Source organism: Urocitellus parryii, chromosome X (assembly GCF_045843805.1).
Source record: "Urocitellus parryii isolate mUroPar1 chromosome X, mUroPar1.hap1, whole genome shotgun sequence".
Classification (NCBI taxonomy): domain Eukaryota; kingdom Metazoa; phylum Chordata; class Mammalia; order Rodentia; family Sciuridae; genus Urocitellus; species Urocitellus parryii.
In genome coordinates, this window is record NC_135547.1 from 1,707,641 (window position 1) to 1,734,626 (window position 26,986).

Consider the following 26,986-nt stretch of genomic DNA (forward strand, 5'->3'; position numbering starts at 1 on the left):
TCGCTATTGACGCCCGGGGACGGCCGGGCTAGGGGAAGTGGCAAGATGGCGGCTCCCAGGGCGGAGGCGTGGAGGCACGCTCACGGGGAGCCGTGGGGTGGGATGAGTCTGCACCTAACCCAAGCGAGGCTAGAGCCCTAGCCGAATGCACAGCGGCACCAATCCCCACTTCCCGCCGCAGGGCAGCGCAGGGATCCTTTAAGAGGCTTGTGCTCAGAGGCGAAGCCGTGTGAGGGCGGGGGAGTGGTGACGTCGCCAGACTCCACCCCCTCGCCCGACCGCCGCCGCCATGTTTAGTTGTTACTTCTTTACACAAGATGGCGGCTCCCAGGGAGGAGGCATGAGCGCCCTGCCGTTACCGCTCCTCCTGCCGTACAGTTGCCACTTCGGGGCCTAACTCTGGCTCTTTGGAGCGGCTCCTGTGGGAAGGAGTCATAAGGAGGGAAGCGAGGATTGGACGCTGCTTTGCGTTTGGTCTGCAGTAGAAGAACTGACCAAGGAGGAAGAGAATAGGGGGGAAGGGGGAGCTAGTCTCAAGATGGCGGCTCCCAGGGCGGCAGGCGCAGCCTGAGCAGCGGAGGCGGACTCAACAGAGAGGTGCGAGACCTCACGAGCCGTACGGTGCGGGCCTCGGAGCCGCCCCGGAGAGTTCGAGCTGGTTCCACTGGCCTCCGGCGTGACTCCATTCTTTAGGAGAGTCGGGGGTGTTTCGGGAGCGGCAGCTGTACTAAGTGCTAGGCGGGGAAGCGGGACAGTCTCAAGATGGCGGCTCCCACAATTGTGGTCTGAGCGCCGGCGGGGCTGAGACGACCGCGGCGCTTGTGGCTCCTTTCCACCCGCCCCGGAAGCCGGCCAGTGTTGGGGACTTGGGGGTGTGGGAACCGGGCCGGGGCTCCGCCATTTCCGGCGGGGGAGGGCTACGACTGAGGAAGGGAGGAGAGAGAGGCGGCTCAAGATGGCGGCTCCCAGGGCCTCCCGCCCGAGCTTGTAAGCGGGAGCACCCGAACAAATAGTCAGGGCGGCGGAACTCGACGGCCACCAGCTTCTCGGGCTTAGGTAGTTGACAGTTTCGGGAAGCTCTTGGGGAGACGGGGCGAGCGAGAAGAAGGGGAAGAGCCAAAGGGAAGGAGGGTAGTTAAGATGGCGGCCTCCATGGAGTCGTCCACCGCTGTGTGAGGAACCGCTTCTCCGTGAGAGCTGCCTTAGGCGAAAGGGGGGGTGTGTGAGAGGAATTGAGGGGTTCCCTTCCCGCTTGGTGATTTCTTCCCACCGCACCCTTTCTTGGAACTATGGCTTCGGCCGTGTCGCCCGCCAACTCGCCAGCGGTGCTTCTGCAACCCCGCTGGAAGCGAGTGGTGGGCTGGTCGGGTCCGGTGCCCCGACCCCGCCACGGCCACCGCGCCGTGGCCATCAAGGAGCTCATCGTGGTGTTTGGTGGCGGCAACGAAGGGATAGTGGACGAACTGCACGTGTACAACACGGGTGAGTGCAAAGCCCGCTGGGTCTTCGAATCTTTCCCTCCATCTCCTCTCCCTCCTCTTTCCTCCCTCCTTCCATCTCCTCCCTCCTTCCATCTCCTCCCTCACCATCCTCTTCCCTCCCTCCCCATTTTTTGCCCTCCTCCGTCTTCCTTTCCCTCTTCTCTCTTCCATTCGTCCCATCTTTCCGTCTCCTTCGCTGATGTGCTTTCTTCTCTCCTTTGCACTACCTGCCTTCTCTTCGTTTCCCTCGTTTTCTCCCTGTTCTTACACCCCCGGACTTTCCTGCGTTTGAGGGTTGCTTTTTCGTTACTTGGGAGAAACCCTGTAGTCAACTGGTGAGGGGGAGGTGGTGTCGCCACCGATGGTGACTTCAGACGTACGCCCTTACCCCCGCCGGCTGGATGGCGGGCGGAGGTGTCCCCTTGGCGCAGCCAGAGTCCTCCCCCCTCTCTCGCTCGCTCCGCTCTTCCTCATCCCTAATGTCTATGCCCATTCAGGAGAAATGACAATTTTTGGATTATGGATCCGTTCTGTCTCTGGAGAGCCGGAGGGAAGCGCTCTTGAGGGGCAGAGTTTCAGGAGCCTAATCCAGCGGGGGTGGGGGGGTTGTGAGCTGTGCTGGACACCGCCTCCTGGGTAATGCCGCTGGGGCCTTGGGGACCAATAGAACCGTGGCTGTGTCACCTCCCCTTTTTGGCATTTAGTTCTGCAGTATTTTATTCTCCGCAAATAGCCTTTTTTCCTAAACTGGTGCCCTGCAGTTGATGAGGTGGATCCATTTTCCCTCACCAGGTAGCCCTGTGCCTCCCCTCTTCTGTGAGATCGAGGCAGTGATTATGCCCCTCCCTCTGTCTCCCCAAAACCTTGTCAATTGAGAGGCGCCTTTATCTGCAGGCATGACTGATGCACCGGTGGCCTCTGCCCCCTCCCTCGTGGGAGCCACATGTTGTCCCTTGCCTGGAAGCCTTCCTTGCCTGGTCTCTGGGGCGGAAAGCCTGCTGCTTTCCACCACAGCTTTGTCGCATCCTTCCCCTGTGGAAGCCTCTTGGCCCCTTTCGGCACACCTAGCACAAGGGTGGGTCCAACTTGCCCACTGACTGCTCCTAGCCCTCGTCTTGCCCTGAAGGAAAGGTGAGCCTTCTTGCAGGTTTGTGGATGCAGTCCCAGATGAGAGCTGGAGGAGAGAGCCCCTGCAGCTGCAGTGGCCTTCAGGAAGTGCCTCCACAGCAGCGGGAGGTGCATCTTGCAGTGCTGAGTCTGCCCACTCCTCCCCTTCACTGGGATCCATACTCCCCAGGCTCTGGTGGTCCCAGAAGTTCCTGTCAACTTCAAGGATGGGCTACAAGGCTGTTTCTTTGGTTGGCCCCCATCACCTCCTTGCTCTGGGGGTAGGAAGCTGGCAGTGTGTAGGAGTGACGTGGGGAGTGAGGCTTGGCACGGGGCTTCTGACTGGGGGCTGGGATCCCCCCACCCACCTCTGTGGCCACCATTACTGAGAACACAGGCCTCAACACCTCTAACATTATTGGCCCCCTACCAGCTTGACTTTGAAAGGCTGGTGGGTTGCTGGTGATCCTTTGCATTCCTTGTTTCTCAGCACCTGTTGCCTCCAGAGAGCAGGGCCTTTCTCTTGGGCTCTGCAGAAGGGGGAGTCTGTGGTGCTTATGCCAGTCTGGGCAGCTGTGGTGGCAGGAATTAGCCCAGTAAGTTAAGGCCAAGGGCAGGGATACAACTTCTCAGGTGGTAGAGCTGTTTTTAGAGATGCCCTCGCCATGAACAGCACCTTCTTGACTCCTCGTACTGACTTTCTTCTGAGGCCTGGAGTAGGCTCCCTGGCAGGGAAATGCATTTTTAGAAAGTAGGGCAGGGGCCTAATTACAGTCAGCTCCAAAGTCCACTGCAGGCCTCTGCCTTGGCTTCCTTGGGGCCTCTGCAAGTTCCTTAATTTATTAAAATGAATTGACCACTTTGGCATTAATTCCTTATCAAGCTGCACAAATAGGTAGGCTGTTAGAATGTAGTCAGCCTTCCAAAGGGCTGCTTAGAGCAGAGTCCTGGAATCCTCCCGGGAAGCAGTTTGGAAACTTTCAGGGTCAATTGGATAGGCAACTTCTCAAGAGCAACTAGCAGGCCCAGCGCTCTTCCTCAGCCCCGTGTATCCATTATTCTTATGGCCCAGGGCAGTACCTAGCACTTGGTGCTCCAGAGTTCTGGCTACCCATCTGCCCCCACAACTCCCTTTCCTGCTCACCTTGGTTTTGTTTCCTTTTGTTTCAGTTGAGGTCAAGGCACATTCATATGCCTCTGCCTCTGCACTTTTCCCTGCACAGGATCAGCCCTCAAACAGACTTGCTCCTGTGGAGAGCAGGCCAGTCTGGAATCAATCCTTGTCATTTCATGGTGTATGTATGGGCTTTTCACTGCCTCGGTCAGTTTCCAGTGTCTTGCTCAGCTCAGTGACCTGGGGTGACGGGCATGGGGTGGAGTGTGTGCACTTGAAGGTAGGTACCTATGTACATGTGAGAGAAAGTACGTGGCTTTTCTCTTTGGTTCTTTGGTGGCAGTTAACCACAGTGGCTGAGGGACACCTGACTGGCCTTTGGGAGGTCTTAAAGTAGCTATCGTCCTTGTCTTTGGGATTTTGTTTGGTTTTGTTTTGTTTTGACTGGTACCAGGAATTGAACCTAGAGTGCTTAACCACTGAGCCACATCCCCAGCCCTTTTTATTTTTTAATTTCATTTTGAGACAAGGTCTCCCTGAATTGCTAAGGCTGGCCTTGAACTTCAGATCCTCCTGCCTCAGCCTCCTAAGCTGCTGGGATTACAGGAGTGGTCCTCAGGGGATTTTATTTCCATGAGGCAAAGCAGATTACCCAGAGGCTCTGAGCCAAAGGATTTAGAGCCTGCCAGGTTGGGGGTGCCCTGATGAGGAGAGATATGATAGCAAGTGCTTGCACAGGCTACTTTTGCCTCGGTAGTGCTTTAGTGCCATAGACAGTACAGCTGAAGAAACTTTAGAAAATATCTAATGAGAGGCTGGGGATGTGGCTCAAGTGGTAGTGTGCTCGCCTGGCATGCATGCGGCCCGGGTTCGATCCTCAGCACCACATACAAAACAAAGATGTTGTGTCCGCTGAAAACTAAAAATAAATAAATAAATAAATAAATATTAAAATTCTCTCTCTCTCAAAAAAAATGTTAAAAAAAAAGAAAATATCTAATGAGGGGCTGGGGTTGTGGCTCAGAGGTAGAGCGCTCGCCTACCATGCATGAGGCAGTGGGTTCGATCCTCAGCACCAGACAAAAGTAAAAAATAAAGATGTTGTGTCCATCTATAACTAAAAATATTTTTTAAAAAATCTAATGAGACTTCCTTGTTTCTGTAGATGAGGAAATTGGGGTCCAAGAGGGGAAGTGACAAGTCCAGGGTCACCCCCAGCTGGTGGCAGAATTGGGCAGGAGCATGACCTTCACTCTTGACTGTTCTGCCACCTTTCTCTTCATTTATGGGCTATGGGCCACCATCTTAGGAATGCCCCCCTTTTCTTTTGTCCCTGTACCTAATTGGTCACTTATTCCAGTTGGTAACACATCTGTTGCCCTTCTATTCCAGACCCTCCTCACTTGTTACCAGGCTCTTGCAGTCACTTCCTGATTGGCCTTGCTACTTTCATTTGCCGGGAAATCCTGTTCACCCTTCAAGGCCTGGCTCAGATGTCCCCTTGTTTCCATTTGTGCCCTCCATCACCCTTGCTTTGCTCTCAAAGAGTTGGGCGGGCTTCTCAGCTCTTCCCATTGCTGGAAGAGGGTGCACAGCCTTCCTATAAGATGGGAAATAGAGGATGTGGTTCCTCTCTGCCTCCTAGCACAGGGCCTGCCACACCGGAAATGCTCTGATGTGACAGATTGAACAAAAAGGAAGACGATTTCCTTTAACTTCACTTTCTGCCCTGATGCACGGGTGTCAGTCTTTAGATGGTGGCATCAACAACTACAGATGGAGTTGGCAAACACACCAAGAGGGGTGGGAGAGCAAATAGAAGCTGGGCTTCAGTCTTAGCTGAGAAGAGGGGAGAGTGTTTCATATCACATCAGATCCTGCAGGAGGGTGGCCTCCTTTCCCCAAATTCCCCTGTCTGGTGAGAGCGAGCCTGGAGGGCAGCGACATGCCAGGGCATATCCAAACTGAAGGGCCAAAGGATTGGGTTACATGATACCCCCAGGTGATTGAGGGATGGCTGAGAGCAGCTGTCTGGTTTAAAAGATGGAGAGAAGAGCTTACTTGCTTGTGTTCTTTCAGGGGGTGGAATGGGACTTATGGGTTAAATGAGGAAAGCCTGCGTTCTGTCTCTACCAGGAACTGCACTCCCTGACATACTCTCTCCAAGGGAGTTGGGGAGGGGTCCTGCCTTGCCTGGAATGTTCTAGAACAAGATCACCTCTTGGGTCACTTAGAAGGAGCTGGTGATCCAGAGACCCTGGGGCATCACAGAGCCCTTCTCACTTGGTCAATTGTGTCTGACCACCCTGTGATGGGAAAGCTGTGGGCTGGTCCTTTTAGCCATTAGCTTTCATCCCAAACCTTGGTCCATGCTTCTGTAGCTACTTGTTTCTGCACAAGGGTGCTCTGGTAAGGGGGGTGGGGTAGCCAATGGCTGCCTCTAGATGAGATCCTCAGGTGGACACAAATAGATCAGATTCAGTCAGTCAGGTTCTTGTCTCTCTGTTTACTCTGTGACCTCAGGTGAGTCACTTCTTCTGGGCCCTGTCCCTTTATCAACCGAGAGAGGTGGATGGACTGAGGTGGCCTCAGAGGCTTCTGTTGGCTTTTATCCTGATAACTTGGATGGAAGGAACTTCTTGCCTGGATTTTGGGAGGCTGTCTCTCCCCATTTGTGCAGCATTGATTTGCCTGGGCGTTGAAAGCTCCTGCTTTTCTTGGTTTGCATTTGCACTGGAAATGAGAATGAGGCAGAGAGCTGATAAAACATTGCACCTGTCTTACAGGAAGATGACAGAGACCATAGTGCTAGCAGCCTGGAGTCCCAGTGACTCAGCTGAACAGCCGAGGAGCGGGCAGCTGTTCCAATCCACCTGTGGCATTTGTGGGGTCTGGGGAGGCCCTGTTCCCTCAGGCGTGTCCCAGGGCACAATGGTGTGCTGCCTGTGGAGTCTTGGGGCACATTGTGGGTTATCCAGGATGCAGTGGCACTTGTATAAATGACCATGACCAGCCCCCTTTCCTTAAATGTATTTGAATAAAGAAAAAACTACTGTTCCTCCTCTTCCCTAATCTCACAACACTTTTCATCCCCATTAAATGTATATTTGTTATTCTGTTATGGTATCTCAATATGAATGGTCAGGCTGAGAAGCAATGAGCAGCCTGGACTGGACCTCAGAAGCCTCCCACTTTTCCCCACAGGAATATCCTGACCAACTCCCCACCCGACCCCCCGCCAAGTCAGCTCTTAATGGAGACCACGATTTTTCTTTTTTTCTGTCCTTTTTTATTTTTTGGTACTGGGAATTGAACCCAGGGGTGCTTTACCACTGAGCCACATCCCCAGCCTTTTTAAATTTAATTTTTTTCAGACAGGGTCTAAGTTGTTGAGGCTGGCTTTGAACTTGTGATCCTTCTGCCCCAGCTTCCCAACTCACTGTGATTACGGGCAGGCACCACCACCACCTGCACGGAGGGGAGGCATAGGCCTGCACCACCACATTCTGCCTAGGGGAACAGTCTTGACTCAGCCTTTGTCCAGATGATTCCCTGGAACTGAGATCTGACTGACTGGGGCGCATAATCAGATTTACAACTATTCCTCAGTTTGGAGTTTGAGAGAGATTGATGTATTCTCTGAGGGACAGCCTCTTTTGGTTAATAAGTCATAGTAGAAGGATATTTCCCCCATTGCTCTCTCCCTGCTCCCAGTATTGGGGATTGATCCCAGGGGTACTCAATGTCTGAGCTACATCCCCAGTTCTTTTGTTTTATTTTGAAGAAGGGTCTTACTAAATTGTTGAGGCTGGCTTCAAATTTGTGATCCTCCTGCCCTAGCCTCCTGAGTCATTGGGATTACAGGCATGTGCCACTGTGCCTGGCTCCCCAGCACTTTCTCAGAAATCCTGGCACCACAGATGTAGGGGTCATGGGAGCCTGAATTGAGGAGCCAGACAAACCAGGCAGTCTAGGAAAAAGCATATTTCCACTGAAGACTCTGTTATGCACTGGGGATCCAAGCAGTGCATGGGATTTCATTTGCCTCCCCACCCCACCCCCAGCCAGAAGTGTGAAGGGCTTTTGAGAAGCTTCTGTCATAGAAGCTCTGCTGCGGTTGCCACCTCTGGCTTGAGAATGTTCTGGAGCAGCATAGGCGTAGGCGTGGTTGTGGGGGAGGGGTACTGGCGCTGCCACTGAGCCTGTGGACCATCACCTAGGAGACGAGAACAGCGGGGAAGTCAGAGCAGACAGCAAGGCCCGGGAGGTCAGCAGAGACCAATTCTTGCCCCCATCTCTCCCCTGCTGGCTAGCTGAGGCTGGTTTGTGGCCTCCCTCGCCTGCCTGCACAGAGGGGAGGCATAGGCCTGCAGCAGTTGCTGTTTTATTGCAAAGAGACAGCCATGGGTTCTGGCTGTCTTGACCCTGTGGTGCAGGGAGAGAAATATAGGCTTCTAGGAGAAGCGTGGGGCTCAGAGAGGACATTTGAGTACAGAAGTTTATTGTGATGATCCTGCTAGTGATAGGGAAGAGTCAGTGCCCAGATTCCCAGAAGCTGATGGATTGTCTTGGCCATTGACTTCCTGCTTGCCAAGATGACCTTGATGGGAAGCAGGATGGTCACAGGCAGTTGTGTAGTAATTTGAAGTCCCGGGCTCTGGCAGATGGCCTGGCCAGAGTGACTGGAAGTGCAGGGTGATAGGGCTCCCAAGGGATAGCATCCTGGCTCAGCCTCTCCTTTCTCTGACTGTACGTGAAGGTTGGGGGACTTGGGGGATATGAGGAATCAGGCTCAGATTCTAGAAGCTTCTGGGTGTTTTGACTTCTACTTCTTTTGTTCTTCAGCAACCAACCAGTGGTTCATCCCGGCTGTGAGAGGGGACATCCCTCCGGGGTGCGCTGCCTATGGCTTCGTATGTGATGGTACTCGCCTGCTGGTGTTTGGTGGGATGGTGGAGTACGGGAAATACAGCAACGATCTCTACGAGCTCCAGGTAACGGTGTAGAGCCCCTGGGACCTTCCTTCTTCACAGACCTGCGTTTTCACACTGCCTTCTAGTCTCCATACGACCTCCTATACTGCTCCTTTACATTGGTGGCTTGGGGGCTTACGATGAGCGAGGCAGTGGAGGAGATCTTTTCTTCTTTACACCATAAATTGCCCCAGATTCCCTACTTGAGGCCTCTTATCCCAGGAGTTATTCTCCAAGTCTTGTTTTTGCAGGCAAGCCGGTGGGAGTGGAAGAGACTCAAAGCAAAAACGCCCAAAAACGGGCCCCCTCCATGTCCTCGGCTTGGGCACAGCTTCTCCCTTGTGGGCAACAAATGCTACCTATTCGGGGGTCTGGCCAACGATAGCGAGGACCCCAAGAACAACATTCCAAGGTAAAAACACTTGTTTTTTTCTATAGAACTCCACCAGGATGGGTCTGCTTGCCTAGATAGAGGGCTCTCTGGAATCCTAAAGTCAGATAGGCCAGCTAAGCCCACTGCAGCATTGTGCCTTTCCTGCGCTGGGTTGTCAAATGAGAGATTGGCACTGAGTGCTCTCTGAGGAACTCTGCTACTCTGAAACCTAAAACTGTGAGTAGGCCTCATGGGAGGAGGTGGAAGCCTGCTTTGCCTTGGGCTGGTCCCTGTACCTCAGACTCAGTTTAGAATTGGTGCTTTCCCTCTCATCCTTCACTGCCTACAAGTTTCCTGATGGGAATTTTCCAAGGCCTGTGTCCAAGGGCCTTTCTGTCTGGAGGTAGTCCCAGGCCAACACCCCCTTCTTGCTCTAGGAGGCCCTTGTATAATGCTCAGCTTTGTGAGCTCAGCAGCCTGGAGGGGCCTGCTGCTGGGTCTGAACTCGATGAGACCACGTGGCCTCACACCCTGTCCTGCTATTCCAATTAGGCTTGCCTTCAGAAGCTTTTGGCAGCACCTTCCTCAAGGGCAAGGGTAAAAGAACAACTTGGAGTTCACACAGACTTTGCCCCCTTTATGTTCCCAAGAGTCTGCTGCTCACTGATACGTACCCAGCGAGGCCTCTAGCATGTGGAATTGAGGCTCACTAACTGATCTTTCTTCATCAGGTACCTGAATGACTTATATATCCTGGAATTACGACCAGGCTCTGGAGTGGTAGCCTGGGATATCCCCATCACATACGGAGTCTTGCCTCCACCTCGAGAGTCACATACTGCTGTGGTCTACACAGAAAAAGACAATAAGAAATCCAAATTGGTGATCTATGGAGGGATGAGTGGCTGCAGGCTAGGAGATCTCTGGACCCTGGATATTGGTAAGAAGCCCTTGCTGGGCTGGGGATATGGCTCAAGTGGTAACACACTCGCCTGGCATGAACGGAGCGCACTGGGTTCGATCCTCAGTACCACGTTAAAAAAAAAAAAATAAAGATGTGTCCACCGAAAACTAAAAAATAAATATTAAAAAATTCTCTCTCTCTCTCTCTCAAAAAATAAAAAAAAGGAAGCCCTTGCTGCTGTAATAGACTTGGTCTGGGCTGCCATCATCATACAGGGAGGTGGGGCTCACAGGGAGGTGGTGTCCTTTTTAGCTCTTTCCACTCCTTATGACAGGGTGAAGGTAGGACACTTGATAGTCCCTAGGTTTGTGAGCCGGTATCTTTGTCCTGTGTTGGTGATATTCTTTTTAAGAAGGTAAGGCTTAGTCTGATGAGTTTGTTAGCTAGCTTATAGGAGAATAAGAAAGGAGATTAGGTTTTTCTCGATTGGAATTACTCTTGATTTGGGTAGCATTAGTGCTTGTTGACTTAGGAGTCGTTAGTCTACATGTGACTAATGCAGCCTAGTCTGGCTGTTGTGGTAAAATTGGATGTCCACAGATTGTTAAGCTTTTTGGAGGATACTTGGTCTGGTAGCCAGGTGGTGGCATCAGGGGTGATTAGGAAAAGATTGCCAATACAGATTTCTGGAAGGTCTGCCAATGGGAGAGTAGGTATTGGTTGTGTTGCCCCATAGATCAGACTCAGCACTCAAACAGTTCAGTGTGAGAGAAACATCAGCATAGACCAAAACACAGTCTGTAGAGCATTAAGGTGGTATGATGGTGTGTTCCATGAAGGGTAGGAAGTGAGAGTGGCTGAAGGGGGAGTTCAGCCTTCCTTTCCCAGCTCCAGAAGCATTGCTTCCTCGTGGGAGGTGCTCAATACTTTTTGAAAGAAACTGTCTTGCTGGGGTCATCAGAATCACTTTGAAAATACTAGAATCTGGCTGTTAGGGTAACAATCAGAGGGCCTTCTGTGAGCTATATATAGTAAGGTCGGGGATGCAGTTCTTGTACTAGGTCACACCTGCCATGCCCAAGTCCAGGGAATATCCTCTGTGTCTGGTCCAGTGTTGGATAATCCTTTCTCTTTCATCTTTGCAGAGACGCTGACATGGAATAAGCCCAGTCTCAGTGGGGTGGCACCCCTTCCTCGCAGTCTTCACTCTGCAACTACCATAGGAAACAAGTGAGTGGCTACTTTCCTCTTTCCTGGCCTGGAATTGTTCTCACTCTGAAGGGTTCCTGGTCAGTTTTGTTGTGACAGTCCCTAAGGCCCAAGGAGGCTGCTTCTTGGCTGGGTTGGCATTGAGTAGCCCTGTTTTTCCCTTACTACCCTGGGGGATCCAGAGAAGATAAATTCAGTATGTAGGGTCCTGCCCACAAAACTCAGCCTGAGACCCTTCTTGGGCCTTTGAGGCTCTATCCCATCAAAGGTGCTGATCCTCCCCACAAGTAGCTATCTTTTTGAATGCCAAGGTCCTAAGGGGAATCTAGGGATGATGGAAACTAAGGTGAGTCTTAGATGAGCAAAACAGTGGTTTCTTGCTGGAGAGGTGACGCAGTTCTTGTGAGAACTGAGCCACCAGGTAGGAGAGGGCTATCTAAAGGCTTTATGCGCCCTGGGGGACTCCTGGGGAGATCTAGAAGACTGAGTATGTTTGGAACTTCCAGAGTAGAAGAGGTGGCCTCTAGCTTGGCACCTCCTCTACAATCCTCTCCTGCTTTTCCCTCCCTCCTCTCAGAATGTATGTGTTTGGTGGCTGGGTGCCTCTCGTCATGGATGATGTCAAAGTGGCCACACACGAGAAGGAGTGGAAGTGTACCAACACGCTGGCTTGTCTCAACCTGGGTATGGCCTCCTCGGGCTTGGAGTGGCCTGGGAGAGGCTAACCCTCCTCAGCCCTGAGAGCTGTGTGGGGTGTGCGGGGAGTGAGGCTGGGCCCGTGGCTCCTTTTAGAAACCACCGGAAGTACCCACTGGGTAGAGTGCTCCAAAGCAGTGCTCTTCTCTCTTATTAATTTCAATAGTCTCATCACATACATGGTCTGACATCTGAAAGTGTATTTGGTGCAGAGCCTCCCCACATCTCAGGCAGCCACATGGGTGGTTTCTTGTGCCCCCGCTATAGGGACTCTTCTACACACAAAGGCAGTAATGTAGCCTGCTGTACACAGGGCCGCACTGGCACTTTTCATTTTGGAGATCATTCCATGTCCCCTCACAGTAAGCAGCTGCATTCTTCTGAATTATTGTTGTGACGCCAAAACTTGTGATGCTGCTCCTATGAGTATCCTTTCACCATTTTCACCCAAATGCAAGTGCACTCAAAGAGTAATTAACACCTAGAGGTAGGTAGCCAGGCGTATGTGGTGCCTGTAGTCCCAGCTACTTCAGAGCTGAGGCAGGAGAGTCGCTTGAGCCTGGGCAACATAGTGAGACCCCATCTCAAAGGAAAAAAAAACTGTCTAGAGGTAAAGTTGCCATCAGATGTTGCCACACCACTCTGGCTATATCAGTGTAGATAACCCCAGTGGTGCTCAAGTTCCTGGAACCTGGCCATCAGCCTACAGACTCTGCCAGCCTGCTGGGTGGCAGGAATTCCCCACTGGCCACTCCTTGGCATCGGTTCACCCTGAGCCCCAGTTGCAGTGGGCACAGAACTCAAACTGCCAGGTACTGTGTGGTTTATGTTGATTGAAGGGTACATTTTTGTTTTAAGGTCTTTCTATTCAATTTTTCTTATAAACCGTGATCCCCCTTGTCTCTGTCTCTCTCTGGCACATGTGTTATTTGATGTGCAAAACCTTCACTTATAGTTTTCTAACAATTCTCTCTCTCTCTCTCTCTCTTTCTTTCTCTCTTTCTCTTTCTCTACTGGGGATTGAACCCAGGTATTCTCTGCCATTGAGTTACATTCCTAGCCCTTCCTATTTTTTTGAGACAGGGTCTTGCTATGTTGCCCAGGCTGGCCTTGAACTTGGAATGTCTTCCTGCCTTGGCCTCCTGAATAACTAGGATTATAGGTGTGCACCACTGCACCCAGCATCATATTTTTTTAATGGTGCTTTTGGTGTATGGAGTTTGCTTGTTCTTAATCTAGTGCATTGACAATTTTCTGGTTTTTATTCCCCATCCCTAACAATAAGGGGCAGCTGGGAATTGGGAAAGGGGTGGGTTTCCTCTATCCTCCCTGTTAACCTCCGGCACCTGCCAACCCCTAGATACCATGGCCTGGGAGACCATCCTGATGGACACACTGGAGGACAACATTCCTCGTGCTCGAGCTGGCCACTGTGCAGTTGCCATCAACACCCGCCTGTATATTTGGAGTGGGCGCGATGGCTACCGGAAGGCCTGGAACAACCAGGTCTGCTGCAAGGACCTCTGGTACTTGGAGACAGGTAAGGCACCATTCTTCCGGGTCGGCACCAATCCCACTCCTAAAGCTTCCTGCTCCTCTCATCTTAGAAGCTGTGTTCTCTTACAGAAAAGCCACCACCCCCGGCCCGGGTACAACTGGTACGAGCCAATACCAACTCCCTGGAGGTGAGCTGGGGGGCAGTGGCAACAGCCGACAGTTACCTTCTGCAGCTCCAGAAATATGACATTCCTGCCACGGCTGCTACTGCCACCTCCCCCACACCCAATCCAGTCCCATCTGTGCCTGCCAACCCTCCCAAGAGCCCTGCCCCAGCAGCAGCAGCACCTGCTGTGCAGCCGCTGACCCAAGTAGGCATCACGCTCCTGCCCCAGGCTGCCGCCGCGCCCCCAACCACCACCACCATCCAGGTCTTGCCGACAGTGCCGGGCAGCTCCATTTCTGTGCCCACTGCAGCCAGGACTCAAGGTAAGCTGCGGGGTCAGGGGAATATCCCTAGGGACATTCAGTGCCTAAGTAGGAACCACTGCCCTGATTTATGAGGGTTGTTAAATAACAGCCCAGTAGCCATTGACTTTGGGCTTATTGCAAGGGGATGATGGGGAGGAGAAAGCTCCATCCTGCTTGCAGAGAACTTGCCAGAAGGCACAGAAGATCCACACACAAAGCAGACCACAGACTGGTCTAGGAGTAGTTCAGGTCTATGTACTGAAATACAGAGGGCCTGGGACATGGTGTGAAAGGTGACTTGCTGATGGCCAATACCTTCTCTCATCAGGTGTCCCTGCTGTTCTCAAGGTGACTGGTCCTCAGGCTACAACAGGAACCCCGTTGGTCACAATGCGGCCTGCCAGCCAGGCTGGGAAAGCCCCTGTCACTGTGACCTCCTTGCCTGCCGGTGTGCGAATGGTTGTGCCCACACAGAGTGCCCAGGGGACGGTGAGGAGTTGTCACTGGGCAGGGCTAAGGGAATGGGAGCGGGACTTTCTGGTGACCAAGTAGAATAAATAGAGCTCTGATGGGTTTGGATCCCAGCTGGCTCCTGTACCATGTATCATATGCCTTTCTTGTGTGTAAAATGTTGGTGGTGAGATTTCTGGCAGGATTGAAAATTAATAAGTTAATGCTTCAAAAGAACCTAACTTGCTTTGTGATCCTCAGGGCATTTTAAACGTGGACTTCCTTGTCCTATAGCTTGAGGGAGAATGTGGCCAGCTGGGTCTGACCCAGGCCCATAAGAAGTGAGGTGTATCTGACTCTGTAGGCAATTGAACCCAGCTGGGGCCTTGTGCATGTTAGCATGTGCAGTAGCACTGACTCTGTTGTCTTTTTTTTAAGGATCCAGAGTGCCTTGCAAATTCCTGCCACAGGGGTTTCTGTGCTTGCTTTTTGGTGGCGATCTTTCTTATTTGGGGCTAGGAGAGAGGGGCCAGCAGTAGGAAAAGCTAAGGGATGCTGCTGAGTCCCTTGGCAGGTTCCAGGGAGGCAGGTGGTGCCACATGGCTTACGTGCCCTGTGCCTGCCACAGGTGATTGGTAGCAGTCCGCAGATGAGTGGAATGGCCGCATTGGCAGCTGCTGCTGCTGCCACCCAGAAAATCCCTCCTTCTTCAGCGCCTACAGTGCTGAGTGTCCCAGCGGGCACCACCATCGTCAAGACTGTGGCTGTGACACCTGGCACGACCACCCTCCCAGCCACTGTGAAGGTGGCCTCCTCTCCTGTCATGGTGAGCATTTGTCTTCTGGGCTTGGTTATAAGCCAGCAACCACAGGGCCAGGCGTTTCTGGTCACTGTCCTCTTATAAAATAGCAATCACTTCTTCTAGGCTTTTGACCAACCCTTGAGGCCATTGGTCCATAATTGGTACTGGTGTGGGCTGTGTCATAAGCAGTTACTTTTTGGGGTATTGCAGCCTTAGGGATAGACATGTGGTCATTCAGGCTGCTCCCTAGCATCATTAAAAGGAAAAGTAAACCAGTATATTTTGTTCTGGGGATGAAGTGTGGTGAGCATCAGAGCTAGAGCCATGGGCATTCCAAATGGCAGCTCAGTCTCTACCCTGCTCAGCAGACATCTTTGTCCCTCAAGGTGAGCAATCCTGCTACTCGTATGCTGAAGACTGCAGCTGCCCAAGTGGGGACATCTGTCTCCTCTGCCGCTAACACGTCTACCCGCCCTATTATCACGGTGCACAAGTCGGGGACCGTGACCGTGGCCCAGCAAGCCCAGGTGGTGACCACAGTTGTAGGTGGGGTCACCAAGACCATCACCCTTGTGAAGAGCCCCATCTCCGTCCCAGGAGGCAGTGCTTTGGTGAGTGACGGGCACCACCTGGCTGCATGTGACAGCTGCCAGGCTAAGGTGGCTGCCAGGGGTGACTTGTTGCCCCTGGTCCACTTCCAATAGAGTCCCAGTCCAGACCATGCCCTTATTTGGTTTCTGGATCACTCCCTGCTCCATCCTTTCCTTTTTAGATTTCCAATCTGGGCAAAGTGATGTCAGTGGTCCAGACCAAACCAGTTCAGACTTCAGCAGTCACAGGCCAGGCATCTACGGGTCCTGTAACTCAGATCATCCAGGTGAGCTCTTAGTGTTTACTGAAAATGATCCCTAGACTCAGAGCCTCATAGGCAAGAACAGGTGCTGTGCCATGAGGATAACTCAATGTCTCTGCTCATGGAAGATTTCAGGAGCATGTGTTGCTTGTAGAGTCCTGTTGTTCAGTCCTATCACCTGCAGAACATTTCCTGGACTACTTAAACTGCCATTGGAGAATAGCCAAAGCAAACGTTCTTTCCCTATAGTGGTACCCATTCATACTTGCTTCCCATTTCAGACCAAAGGACCCCTGCCAGCAGGGACAATCCTGAAGCTGGTGACCTCAGCAGATGGAAAACCTACCACCATCATCACCACCACGCAGGCCAGTGGAGCAGGGACCAAGCCTACCATCCTGGGCATCAGCAGTGTCTCCCCCAGCACTACCAAACCTGGCACGACCACCATTATCAAGACCATCCCCATGTCCGCCATCATTACCCAGGCAGGCGCAACAGGTAGGGGCATCCCTGACACAGGTTCCTGAAGGTCCTTGCTGACAAGTACCTGTCATGAGGCAGAAGCAGGAAGAAGAAGGGGGCGGCAGTTACACTGTGGACCCTGATTTTGGTTTCCTCTTTCCTGCATCCTTTTGCCTTTTTGGTTTTTGAGATTTGTAGGGAGCTGGCAGGCATCTGATTCTGATTGGCAGTTCTTTTATCTCTGGGGCTGCAGAGGGGACTGCATTAAAAAGGGGCCCAAGGAAGATGGGATATGGGATGTCTTCACAGAACTCATGTCATGTCCATGTCGTGTCCACCCCCCACCCCACCCCCATCCCCGTATCTCCTATTCAGGTGTGACTAGTAGTCCTGGCATCAAGTCCCCCATCACCATTATTACCACCAAGGTTATGACTTCAGGAACTGGAGCACCTGCTAAAATCATCACTGCTGTCCCCAAGATTGCCACTGGCCATGGGCAGCAAGGAGTGACACAGGTAAGGTACACATGACCCTCTCTTCACCCTGGTCTCTAGTGCAGTCCACCCCAGCAGGGCACACATGTCCTCCTGACAGGTCTGGGAAGGGCAACACAGTCCAGCCAGCCTGGGAGTGATGTTGGTGGCGCTTTGCTCTGGTGTTCTAGGTGGTGCTAAAGGGGGCCCCTGGACAGCCAGGCACCATCCTCCGCACCGTGCCCATGGGGGGCGTTCGCCTGGTCACCCCTGTCACCGTCTCTGCCGTCAAGCCAGCCGTCACCACATTGGTTGTGAAGGGTACCACAGGTGTGTAGCCCACAGACTAGGGCCTCAACAATGGCTGGGCTCCATCCCTACAGACTTCCTGTGGCCACCTCCCCATAGTCCAGCTGGGGGAGGATGGCAGGTCCTCAGTAGCTGCACTCCAGAGCTCCTGGTCCCTTAGCCCCATCCATGGAGAGATGCTACTGGAAAGGCAGTGGTAGCAGCAGGCTACACTTTATCTCTGCTTCCCTTCCTTTAGGTGTCACAACCCTAGGCACGGTGACGGGCACTGTTTCCACCAGCCTTGCTGGAGCTGGGGGCCACAGCACCAGCGCCTCCCTGGCCACACCCATCACCACATTGGGTACCATCGCCACCCTCTCGAGCCAGGTGATTAACCCCACCGCCATTACCGTGTCAGCTGCGCAGACCACACTGACGGCCGCTGGCGGGCTCACCACACCCACCATCACCATGCAGGTAGGTGGGGCCCAAGGATGTGCCACTGCACATAGCAGTGACCCAGGTGAAAAGTATGGGAGGACTAGGCCCTTTCCCAGAAGTTGTGCAGCTCTGGCGCTTTTCCAGCACGTGGGGTGATTTCCTTATTGATGTATAGTCCTGTTCATAGTCTGTTGTGGTGAGACCTCCTGTTTGAGCCAATACTTACTCTCTTATAATGTTATAGAGTTCATCTTCATGTGCCTGTAGTATTGGTCTTCTCTCCGTACGTTTTCTTAAGCTGGATTTCTAAAAGTAGTGAGGAATCTCTTGATGGCCTTTGTACATCATCAAGGGATTACATTCCCTGAGAAGGACTCTATTCTAGCCTCCTCTCCTGTCCTGGCCCTGTCTCACAACCCCTTCCTTAGTTTGAATTGCCCTTGAGGCAAAGCAGTGACTCTTCCCTGGTATTTTATCAAGTCAGTGTCTTGGGATCAGAGGGGAGACAGATTTGCCAGGGCTGGTTAGGAGCAGAGTTTGTGGTCCCATTTGGCATGGGTGATAATGTAGGATGATGGGAGAGACAGATGGGAAGTCATGTAACTCATGATACTAACTCTTTTGGTTTTGTATCTCTCCCAGCCTGTGTCTCAGCCTACCCAGGTGACTCTGATTACAGCGCCTAGTGGGGTCGAGGCCCAGCCTGTGCACGACCTCCCTGTGTCCATTCTGGCCTCACCTACTACAGAGCAGCCCACAGCCACAGTCACCATTGCCGACTCTGGCCAGGGTGATGTTCAGCCTGGCACTGTGACACTGGTGTGCTCCAACCCACCCTGTGAGACCCACGAGACGGGCACTACCAACACGGCCACCACCACTGTTGTGGCCAACCTTGGGGGACACCCCCAGCCCACCCAAGTGCAGTTTGTCTGTGATAGGCAGGAGGCAGCTGCTTCTCTTGTGACCTCAACTGTGGGGCAGCAGAATGGTAGTGTGGTCCGCGTCTGCTCGAACCCACCCTGTGAGACCCATGAGACAGGAACCACCAACACTGCCACCACAGCCACCTCCAACATGGCTGGGCAGCATGGCTGCTCAAACCCACCCTGTGAGACCCATGAGACGGGCACCACCAGCACCGCCACGACGGCCATGTCCAGCATTGGCGCTGGCCAGCAACGAGATACCCGTCGTGCCTCTACCACCCCCACTGTGGTCCGGATCAGTGTGGTTCCTGGGGCATTGGAGGGAGCCCAAAGTTCTGTCAAGCCCCAGTGCCAAACCCGCCAGACCAGTGCAACCAGCACCACCATGACTGTGATGGCCACTGGGGCCCCATGCTCAACTGGCTCCCTGCTGAGGCCAAGCATGGCCCTGGAAGCTGGGGTCCACAGCCCTGCTTTTGTGCAGTTGGCCCCTCTGAGTGGTAAAGTCGGGCCAAGTGGTCCCAGCAACAAGGACGTGCTCCTGGGGCGCCAGTTGGAGACGCATCACACACACACAACCAACACCCCCACCATGGCACGCTCCATCATAGGTACTGGGGAGCCCAATGCAGCTCGTGTGGTCCCCACACCTGCATACGAGAGCCTCCAAACCAGTTCACCCAGCACCACTGTAACTGTGACAGCCCTGGAGGCTCTGCTGTGTCCCTCATCCACAATGACCCAAGTCTGCTCCAACCCGCCATGCGAGACCCACGAGACGGGCACCACCAACACCGCCACTACCTCCAATGCAGGCAGCGCCCAGCGGGTGTGCTCCAACCCGCCTTGTGAGACCCATGAGACGGGTACCACACACACGGCCACCACTGCCACCTCAAATGGGGGGGCAGGCCAGCCCGAGGGTGGGCAGCAGCCCCCTGCTGGCCGACCCTGTGAGACACACCAGACCACTTCCACAGGCACCACTATGTCAGTCAGCATGGGTGCCCTGCTTCCTGATGCTGCCCCATCCCACAGGACCCTGGAGTCCAGCTTGGAGGCAACAGCAGTGCCCACCGTCACCTCCCAGGCTGGTGCTGCATTGCTGGCTCCTTTCCCAACACAGAGGGTGTGCTCCAACCCCCCCTGTGAGACCCACGAGACGGGCACCACACACACAGCCACCACTGTCACCTCCAACATGAGCTCAAATCAAGGTGAGTGAAGGCATTTGTCCTTATGGTCATATCCCCCAGACCCCAAGGCTCAGAGGAGAAAAAAGGTGACAAAATTATGTCCAGAGACTAATATGCTGTGGCAATCTGCAAGTGGGGTGAGGTAGAGAGATCTTTGATGTGTCAAGTTACACATTGGGGTGTCTCCAGGATACTGTCTCATTCTCTGGTCCTCCCTTGAGGACAGCAGAAGCCAACCATTCTGCCTGTGCCTTCACAGATCCCCCACCAGCCGCCAGTGATCAGGGAGAGGTGGAGAGCACCCAGGGTGACAGTGTGAACATCGCCAGCTCCAGTGCCATCACAACAACTGTGTCCTCCACGCTGCCACGGGCAGTGACCACCGTGACACAGTCCACACCTGTTCCAGGCCCCTCTGTGCCGGTAAGAGCCAGAAGGGATCCCTCATCCACTGTGCCCTTTGGCCCGTGCTGTTCCAGAGTCAGACACCAGATGTCGCTCTTGTACCAGGCACAGTGCTGTTCCTGGTTCCTTTTCCAGACCATAAAAGGGCAGCCTCCATACTTGATTGGCAGGAGGCAGCTGTCCGACAGTTCTCAGCCATTCCAGGGCGCTTTGTCTCCGTAGCTGTTTCCAGTCGCTTGTGGTTTCACTGTAGCCTATAAAAGTGAGATGGTGGGGGTTTGAGTGCTTTTTTGCCTATATACCGGGAAGCCTCTGAAGACTAATTTAATTTGACCTGGGGGTCTCAAGGGTCTACCCTTCTCACTGTACCCTTTGTGCTGGTTGATGACCCACTGTCCCCATTCCCATTTAGCATGGGGTCAAGATGGCCCATCACAAGTGACCCTATAGGCCCAAAGGGAAAGGCAAAGGCTATCCTGCTTTTTAGCCCCACTACTGGGTCCTGGCTTCCCTCCCCACCTCTGACGGGAGCTTCTCTCCCTTTCTAGAAGATTTCATCACTGACTGAGACTACCCCAGGGGCTCTGACTTCCGAAGTCCCCATCCCAGCCACGATAACAGTGACCATAGCCAACACAGAAACTTCTGACATGCCCTTCTCTGCTGTTGACATCCTGCAGCCCCCAGAGGAACTCCAGGTCTCACCAGGACCTCGCCAGCAGCTGCCGCCACGGCAACTCCTGCAGTCTTCCTCCACACCCCTGATGGGGGAGTCCACCGAGGTCCTGTCAGCCTCCCAGACCCCTGAGCTTCAGACTGCCGTGGATCTGAGCAGCACAGGGGACCCATCTTCAGGCCAGGAGCCTGCCAGCTCAGCGGTAGTGGCCACTGTGGTGGTCCAGCCACCCCAGCCCACACAGTCTGAAGTAGACCAGTTAACACTTCCCCAAGAGCTGATGGCTGAGGCCCAGGCAGGCACCACCACCCTCATGGTAACAGGGCTCACCCCTGAGGAGCTTGCAGTGACTGCTGCTGCAGAAGCAGCTGCCCAGGCTGCAGCCACCGAGGAGGCCCAGGCCCTGGCCATCCAGGCAGTGCTCCAGGCCGCACAGCAGGCTGTCATGGGTAGGTGCTAACCAGGAGTCCCAAGAGAAAATAGACTCCTCATGAGGAATGATAGCCTTAAATAGAGGGCTGAGTGACAGGTGGTGGTAGGTCAGCTGAGGAGAGAAGGCCTACTTCCTGCAAGAGTGGTATAGTGGACCCTGGGCAGGCCAGTGGTGGGGAGACCTGTGTTGGCCAGGCAGGCTGGAGCTAACAACTGAGGAGGCCGGGTCCAGTGGCCAGAGTACAACCCACAGTGGGGTATGGGTGGGATAAAAGCCATCAGAGAAACAGGTCTCTGAGCTCTTACCTTAGGGACAGCATCCCTGTCCATAGGGCCAAGCATGTTGGCGTTCCTTTTGAGTAGTATTTTTCTTGGCCTTGGAGCAGGCACCGGGGAGCCCATGGACACATCCGAGGCGGCAGCAGCTGTGACACAAGCAGAGCTGGGTCACCTTTCAGCCGAGGGCCAGGAGGGCCAGGCCACCACCATCCCTATTGTGCTGACACAGCAGGAATTGGCTGCCTTGGTGCAGCAACAGCAGCAGCTGCAGGAGGCCCAGGCCCAGGCCCAGCAGCAGCACCACCTCCCTACCGAGGCCCTAGCCCCAGCCGACAGCCTCAATGACCCAACCATCGAAAGCAACTGCCTCAATGAGCTGGCTGGTGCTGTCCCCAGTACCGTGGCTCTGCTGCCTTCAACAGCCACTGAGAGTAAGCAGGGCCCTGCCTTGGCTTTGAGCCCTACCCCTGGGGAGCTTAGTTATTTTGGGAAAGAAATTTGGGGGATAATTGGTGCTAGAGCACGTGGGTAGAAGGTGGCCAGGGGGAGACAGGGAGGTGAGGGTAGCATAAGGGTGCCATTTCAGGAGGTCCAGGCCCTGCAGAGAAGTCAGGTTTCCAGAACCTTTGCTGTTGATACCTTCTTTATTCCCAGGCCTGGCTCCGTCCAACACCTTTGTGGCCCCCCAGCCAGTTGTGGTAGCTAGCCCAGCGAAGCTACAGGCTGCAGCTACCCTAACTGAAGTGGCCAATGGCATAGAGTCCCTGGGTGTGGTGAGTTGGGTGTGATGGGACCCTGGGGGACAGGGATCAGCACTGTCTCCAGACCCTGAGGGCTAAGGACCTGATCTCATCTCCCTTTTTGTTTTCCAGAAGCCAGACCTGCCACCACCACCCAGCAAAGCCCCTGTGAAGAAAGAGAACCAGTGGTTTGATGTGGGGGTCATTAAGGGCACCAATGTGATGGTGACTCACTATTTCCTGCCACCTGATGATGCTGTCCCATCAGATGTAAGTGTCCCCAAGAGCTGGCACCCTTGGGTGAGTGGATCCTGGCCGTGGGGCAAGTATTTAGAAGCAGATTTGGCTCTGCTTCCCTGAGTTAAAGCTCACAAGAAACTATCTTCTCTCCAACTTGAGTGATCAGTAAACATTGAGGATGGCCAGGTGGAGACCCTTCCCCCTGAGGCAGTAAGAAAGTAAAAACTTTTGGTCCTTTCCTGATGGTGCCTGGCCTCATCCAACCTCATCATATCCCTCCTTGCCACATAGGGGCAGCCATTGGTGATCTCATTCCCCTTCACCACATAGTTCTCATGCATCTACAGTGTTCCCAAGATGGACATCTGCTCTACTGACCCCCTAGCTGCCTTTTTAATTTTTGTGGTGCTGGGATGGGACCCAGGGCCTTGAGTACTAAGCAAATGCTCTGCCATTGAGCTTAACCCACAGCCCACAGGGCCAACTTCTTGACAACAAGCTTCATGCCACTTTTTTCTCTTTTCTTCATCTGATTTTTACATTTTCTTTCCCCAGGATGACTCGGGCACTGTCCCTGACTATAACCAACTGAAGAAGCAGGAGCTACAGCCAGGCACAGCCTATAAGTTTCGTGTTGCTGGTATCAACGCTTGTGGCCGGGGGCCCTTCAGCGAGATCTCAGCCTTTAAGACATGTCTGCCTGGTTTCCCAGGGGCCCCTTGTGCCATTAAAATCAGCAAAGTGAGTCTCCCTGTGGGGTGGCCTGTCCCCACCATTGGTCCCTTGCCTGCTGGGAGCAGAGCAAATTTCGGCTGAGTGCACAAGCACAGAGCTCCCGATCCATGCAGAGGACCCAGGTGGTGGTGGTGGTGATGGGGGTGCACACAGATGTGAGCATGGTAGCTGGGCCCACCCTTGGTGGACAGAGACTGCTGCCTGGTGGGTAATGAATGCTAAGACTCTGGCTTCTGGTCCTGGCTGTGTCATCAATTGCCAGGGTGACAAGGTAAAGTTCCTTTCTATTCCCCAGCCTCAGTTTCTTTCTCTGTATCCTGGCAGCTAGTGTCCTTGAGCAGGCACATGGTGTCAAGTTCTCTGTACTGCTCCATGTTTTATTTTTTCCTATAGTACTGGGGATTGAACCTGAGGCCTTGTGCATGCTGTGCAAGGGCTCTACCATTGAGCTACATCCCTAGCCCTTTTTTATTTTTATTTTGAGACAGGGTCTCTCTAAGTTGCCCAGGCTGGCGTACAACTTGTCCTGCTTCAGCCTCCTTAGTAGCTGGCATTACAGGCATGTGCCACCAGGCCTGCTCTTCGTTTAAAGTTCTTTGATCTCTGATGTGGAATATCTCTATTGTGTTAGGGGGGAAAAAAGCTCTTGGGGTAGGAGCAATCAGTACTGCAGGCTTCTTGGCACCCTGTTCTGGGGATAGGCCGGGTGGGCTGAGACCTCAGTGACTGAAGAAGGCAGAGCTTGACCTTCTGTCCTGGCTTCTAGAGTCCAGATGGTGCTCACCTCACCTGGGAGCCGCCCTCTGTGACCTCCGGCAAGATCATCGAGTACTCTGTGTACCTGGCCATCCAGAGCTCACAGGCTGGCGGCGAGCCCAAGAGCTCAACCCCAGCCCAGCTGGCCTTTATGCGAGTGTACTGCGGGCCCAGCCCCTCTTGCCTTGTGCAGTCCTCCAGCCTCTCCAATGCCCACATTGACTACACCACCAAGCCCGCCATCATCTTTCGCATTGCTGCCCGCAATGAGAAGGGGTACGGCCCAGCCACACAAGTGAGGTGGTTGCAAGGTAAGTATCATTTGTGGAGCTCTTGGGGCAGCTTATGGGGAAGCTGGGTACAGCAGGAGGTTGGTACTGACCTACTATAGGATTCTTCTCAGATGTTGTCCCCTCTTCATCCTGTGTGTCCTGCCTTCCCCTAGTTGTTCCTGCTAATGCTGTGTACAGTGCTCCCATGGGGGTAGGCAGTGAGTAGGGCAGGGGGCCCCAGCTTCAAGCTAGACTTGGGAGTTCTACAACATGGGAGTTCTACAACATGGGAGCACAACGGTGTAGAATGGTAGGGAGGGACAAAGATTTCTAGGTCCAAAAAAAGCATGCTCCCAAAAGTAGAGAGCCCAAGCTGAGTCTGGAGCCCTGTGGGTGGGGGGCAAGGGTGGGGTGGGGTGGGCAGCCATCAGAGGGCAGTATTTCTGCTCCTCTGAGGGCAGGGAAAGCAGCAAGAGAGGCAAGATTGAAGCCCAGTGGGCCTCTGACTTGTATCTTGGGGAGATCTGAGGGGAGTGTACTCAGTTCTGGGCCCTGAGGGGCAACAGAGAGGTGGCCAGGGCTGTTGGGGGCGGGGTGAATCACAAATGCATTCCGTGCTCTTTGCCAGGCTGCTCACCATCTCATGTTCCTTTTAGAAACCAGTAAAGACAGCTCAGGCACCAAGCCGGCCAGCAAGCGGCCTATGTCCTCTCCGGAAATGTAAGCAGAAGGTCCCTTTCAGGAACACTCTGAGGGGGGGGGGGTGGAAATAGTAAGATTCAGCCTCTCATCAGTTGGCTTGGGACTGGATCCACCAGGTGTCCCATATTGCTGGTCTTGCTGACTCTAACTTGGAGCCTAACTCTCTTTCTCTCTCTCTCTCTCTCTCTCCCTCTCTCTCCCCTCTCTCCCCCACTCCATTTTCCAAGGAAATCTGCTCCAAAGAAATCTAAGGCAGATGGTCAGTGAAAGTAAGCTGACCAGCACCTGGATTCTTCTCCAGACCCCCTCTGCTTCAGGAACCACCCATCAGGGGCTGCCCTGCCTGCCCCGCCTGCCCGGCATTCGCACTTCACCCTCACCAGCCACTGGCCACCATTCATGCTTCCTCTTTCTGTCTGTTTTTACAATAAAGAAAGCACATTTTATCATTGCTGTTGGGAGGAAGCAGAAGGCAGATTGAAAGAGCAGCAAGTGATAAGTGAGCCAGGAGCAGGAGAGTAGCGCTCCTCCTTTCCCCTTCCCTCCAGCACCTGCCCCCAGGCTGTAGAGGCCTTTGAGGGAAAGAAATTGAAACTCAAAGGAGGTAGACATCACCCTTGCTTCAAAGCCTGCACATGTGTGGTTCTTCACCCTTGGCCTGAGGGGGCAGCCAAGTTCTGGGTGGCGGTTGGGTAGAGGAGCCAAGGAAAGGTACCCCTGGGTCCCTCCTCAGAGAGACTTTCCTGGGCATCCCAAATTGGGTTATCTGTCTGGTTCTATTTTATTTTGTTACCCTTGTGTTTCCAGTCACCTCCCATCCCTTCCTCAGGCTTAGCCAGTCCTATCTCGCCCAGCGAGCCCACAGGAAGCTTACAGATCTTCCCTGAGGCCTTCATGCTCCCACTTCTCCCCTTCCCCTTTATAAAGAGAAAATAAGGAAATAGAAGGAGGGGAAAGGAGGACCCCCTGGGTAGCCTGAGCAGCGGCTGTGAAATCCTGAAATCTCCCAATGGGACATGGAGTGGTCCCTGGCAAGCCTGGCTTTGGCCCTGCCTGGCTTGAGGCTGGGGCCACATCACCAACTGCTGCATTTGTTGTATTTTTTTTTTTAAGTTGAAATTGATGAAGTTAACATTTTTATTGTAATTTTAGCCTTAGCGTGTGGGGTTTTGTCCCTTTTTGTTGTTAGCTGTGTACAGAATGTTTATCTTTTTTTTTTTTTCTTCAACTTTTTTTCTCCTTGGCTAATCCTTGGCAGGGATCTTTCGGGAGGAAAAGGTGGGGGCAGTTGGGGCAGGATGGGTGTGGAATCTCCCACATGGGACTGGTGTTCAATACCCAGCCCAACTTTCCAATTGCTAGCCCTGGCCCTCTGCCTCTTTGCCTGTCCCCAAGCCTCTAGGTCAAAGGAAGGGTGAGCTGTCAAACCTTACTCCCCGTGGGTGAGCACTTCACACCTAGAGGGTCAGGCTTGAGGGAGCTTGAGAGTGGGCCCACCTCCAGCATTACTGTCTGAGAGACTGACACCCTGAACTGAAGGGAAAGAATGGGAATGAGGTGTCCTCAGAGGCCTTTCTCCAGTGCAGGAGAGTGCATTGTGTCACCCAGAGGGAACCTGAAGCTAACAACACTGGCCATCAGCTCCATGAATTTTGTAGCCTTATCCCCAGACTAGGTCGATCCTCCCTGCAAAGGGCCAGACTTGGGGAGTTAGAGCTCTGTTTGGATTTTTCTGCCCCACACCCAGGCTTTAGGTGATGAACTAAAGGTTGCAAACAGGTCATGGAAGGATTTAAAATGAGCAGCCAATCTTCAGTCCTGCCATCTCTGGAGATGTGGTGGGAGGGGAAAGGGTAACCCCTCCCACCTCTGGCCTGCACCCTCTGGGGCCTCTGGTTTGTTGTATTATAGTATATTTCGCTGTGGAAAATGTCACGTTTAGTCACCTTGGAGCCCACTCGCCTGGTCCCACTGTTTTACCCCTGTTCCTTCTCCCAAATGCCCTTTGATTTCTCTTGTTT

At 53.4% G+C, this 26,986-nt stretch overlaps 1 protein-coding gene across 7 annotated transcripts; it reads left to right on the top strand.

Moving 5' to 3' along the window:
* Positions 1–90: 90 nt before the first annotated feature.
* Hcfc1 (host cell factor C1) lies at positions 91–26,986 on the top strand. 7 transcript variants are annotated; one of them, XM_026412819.2, is made up of 26 exons: positions 93–1,482; positions 8,548–8,696; positions 8,927–9,087; positions 9,780–9,988; positions 11,098–11,182; positions 11,739–11,845; positions 13,218–13,397; positions 13,484–13,843; positions 14,154–14,314; positions 14,904–15,101; positions 15,464–15,688; positions 15,850–15,954; positions 16,212–16,431; positions 16,771–16,913; positions 17,063–17,201; positions 17,419–17,639; positions 18,246–19,749; positions 19,988–20,151; positions 20,682–21,258; positions 21,625–21,951; positions 22,175–22,293; positions 22,393–22,530; positions 23,056–23,241; positions 24,002–24,302; positions 24,920–24,983; positions 25,193–26,986. In XM_026412819.2, the coding sequence occupies exons 1-26, from the start codon at positions 1,290–1,292 to the stop codon at positions 25,230–25,232; spliced, it is 6,276 nt and encodes a 2,091-aa protein (XP_026268604.1). In that variant the 5' UTR covers positions 93–1,289; the 3' UTR covers positions 25,233–26,986. The 7 variants fall into 7 exon arrangements, 6 of the variants coding, with proteins under 6 accessions (XP_026268604.1, XP_026268606.1, XP_026268605.1 ...); XM_026412821.2 differs by having other exon boundaries at positions 21,628–21,951; XM_026412820.2 differs by having other exon boundaries at positions 20,685–21,258.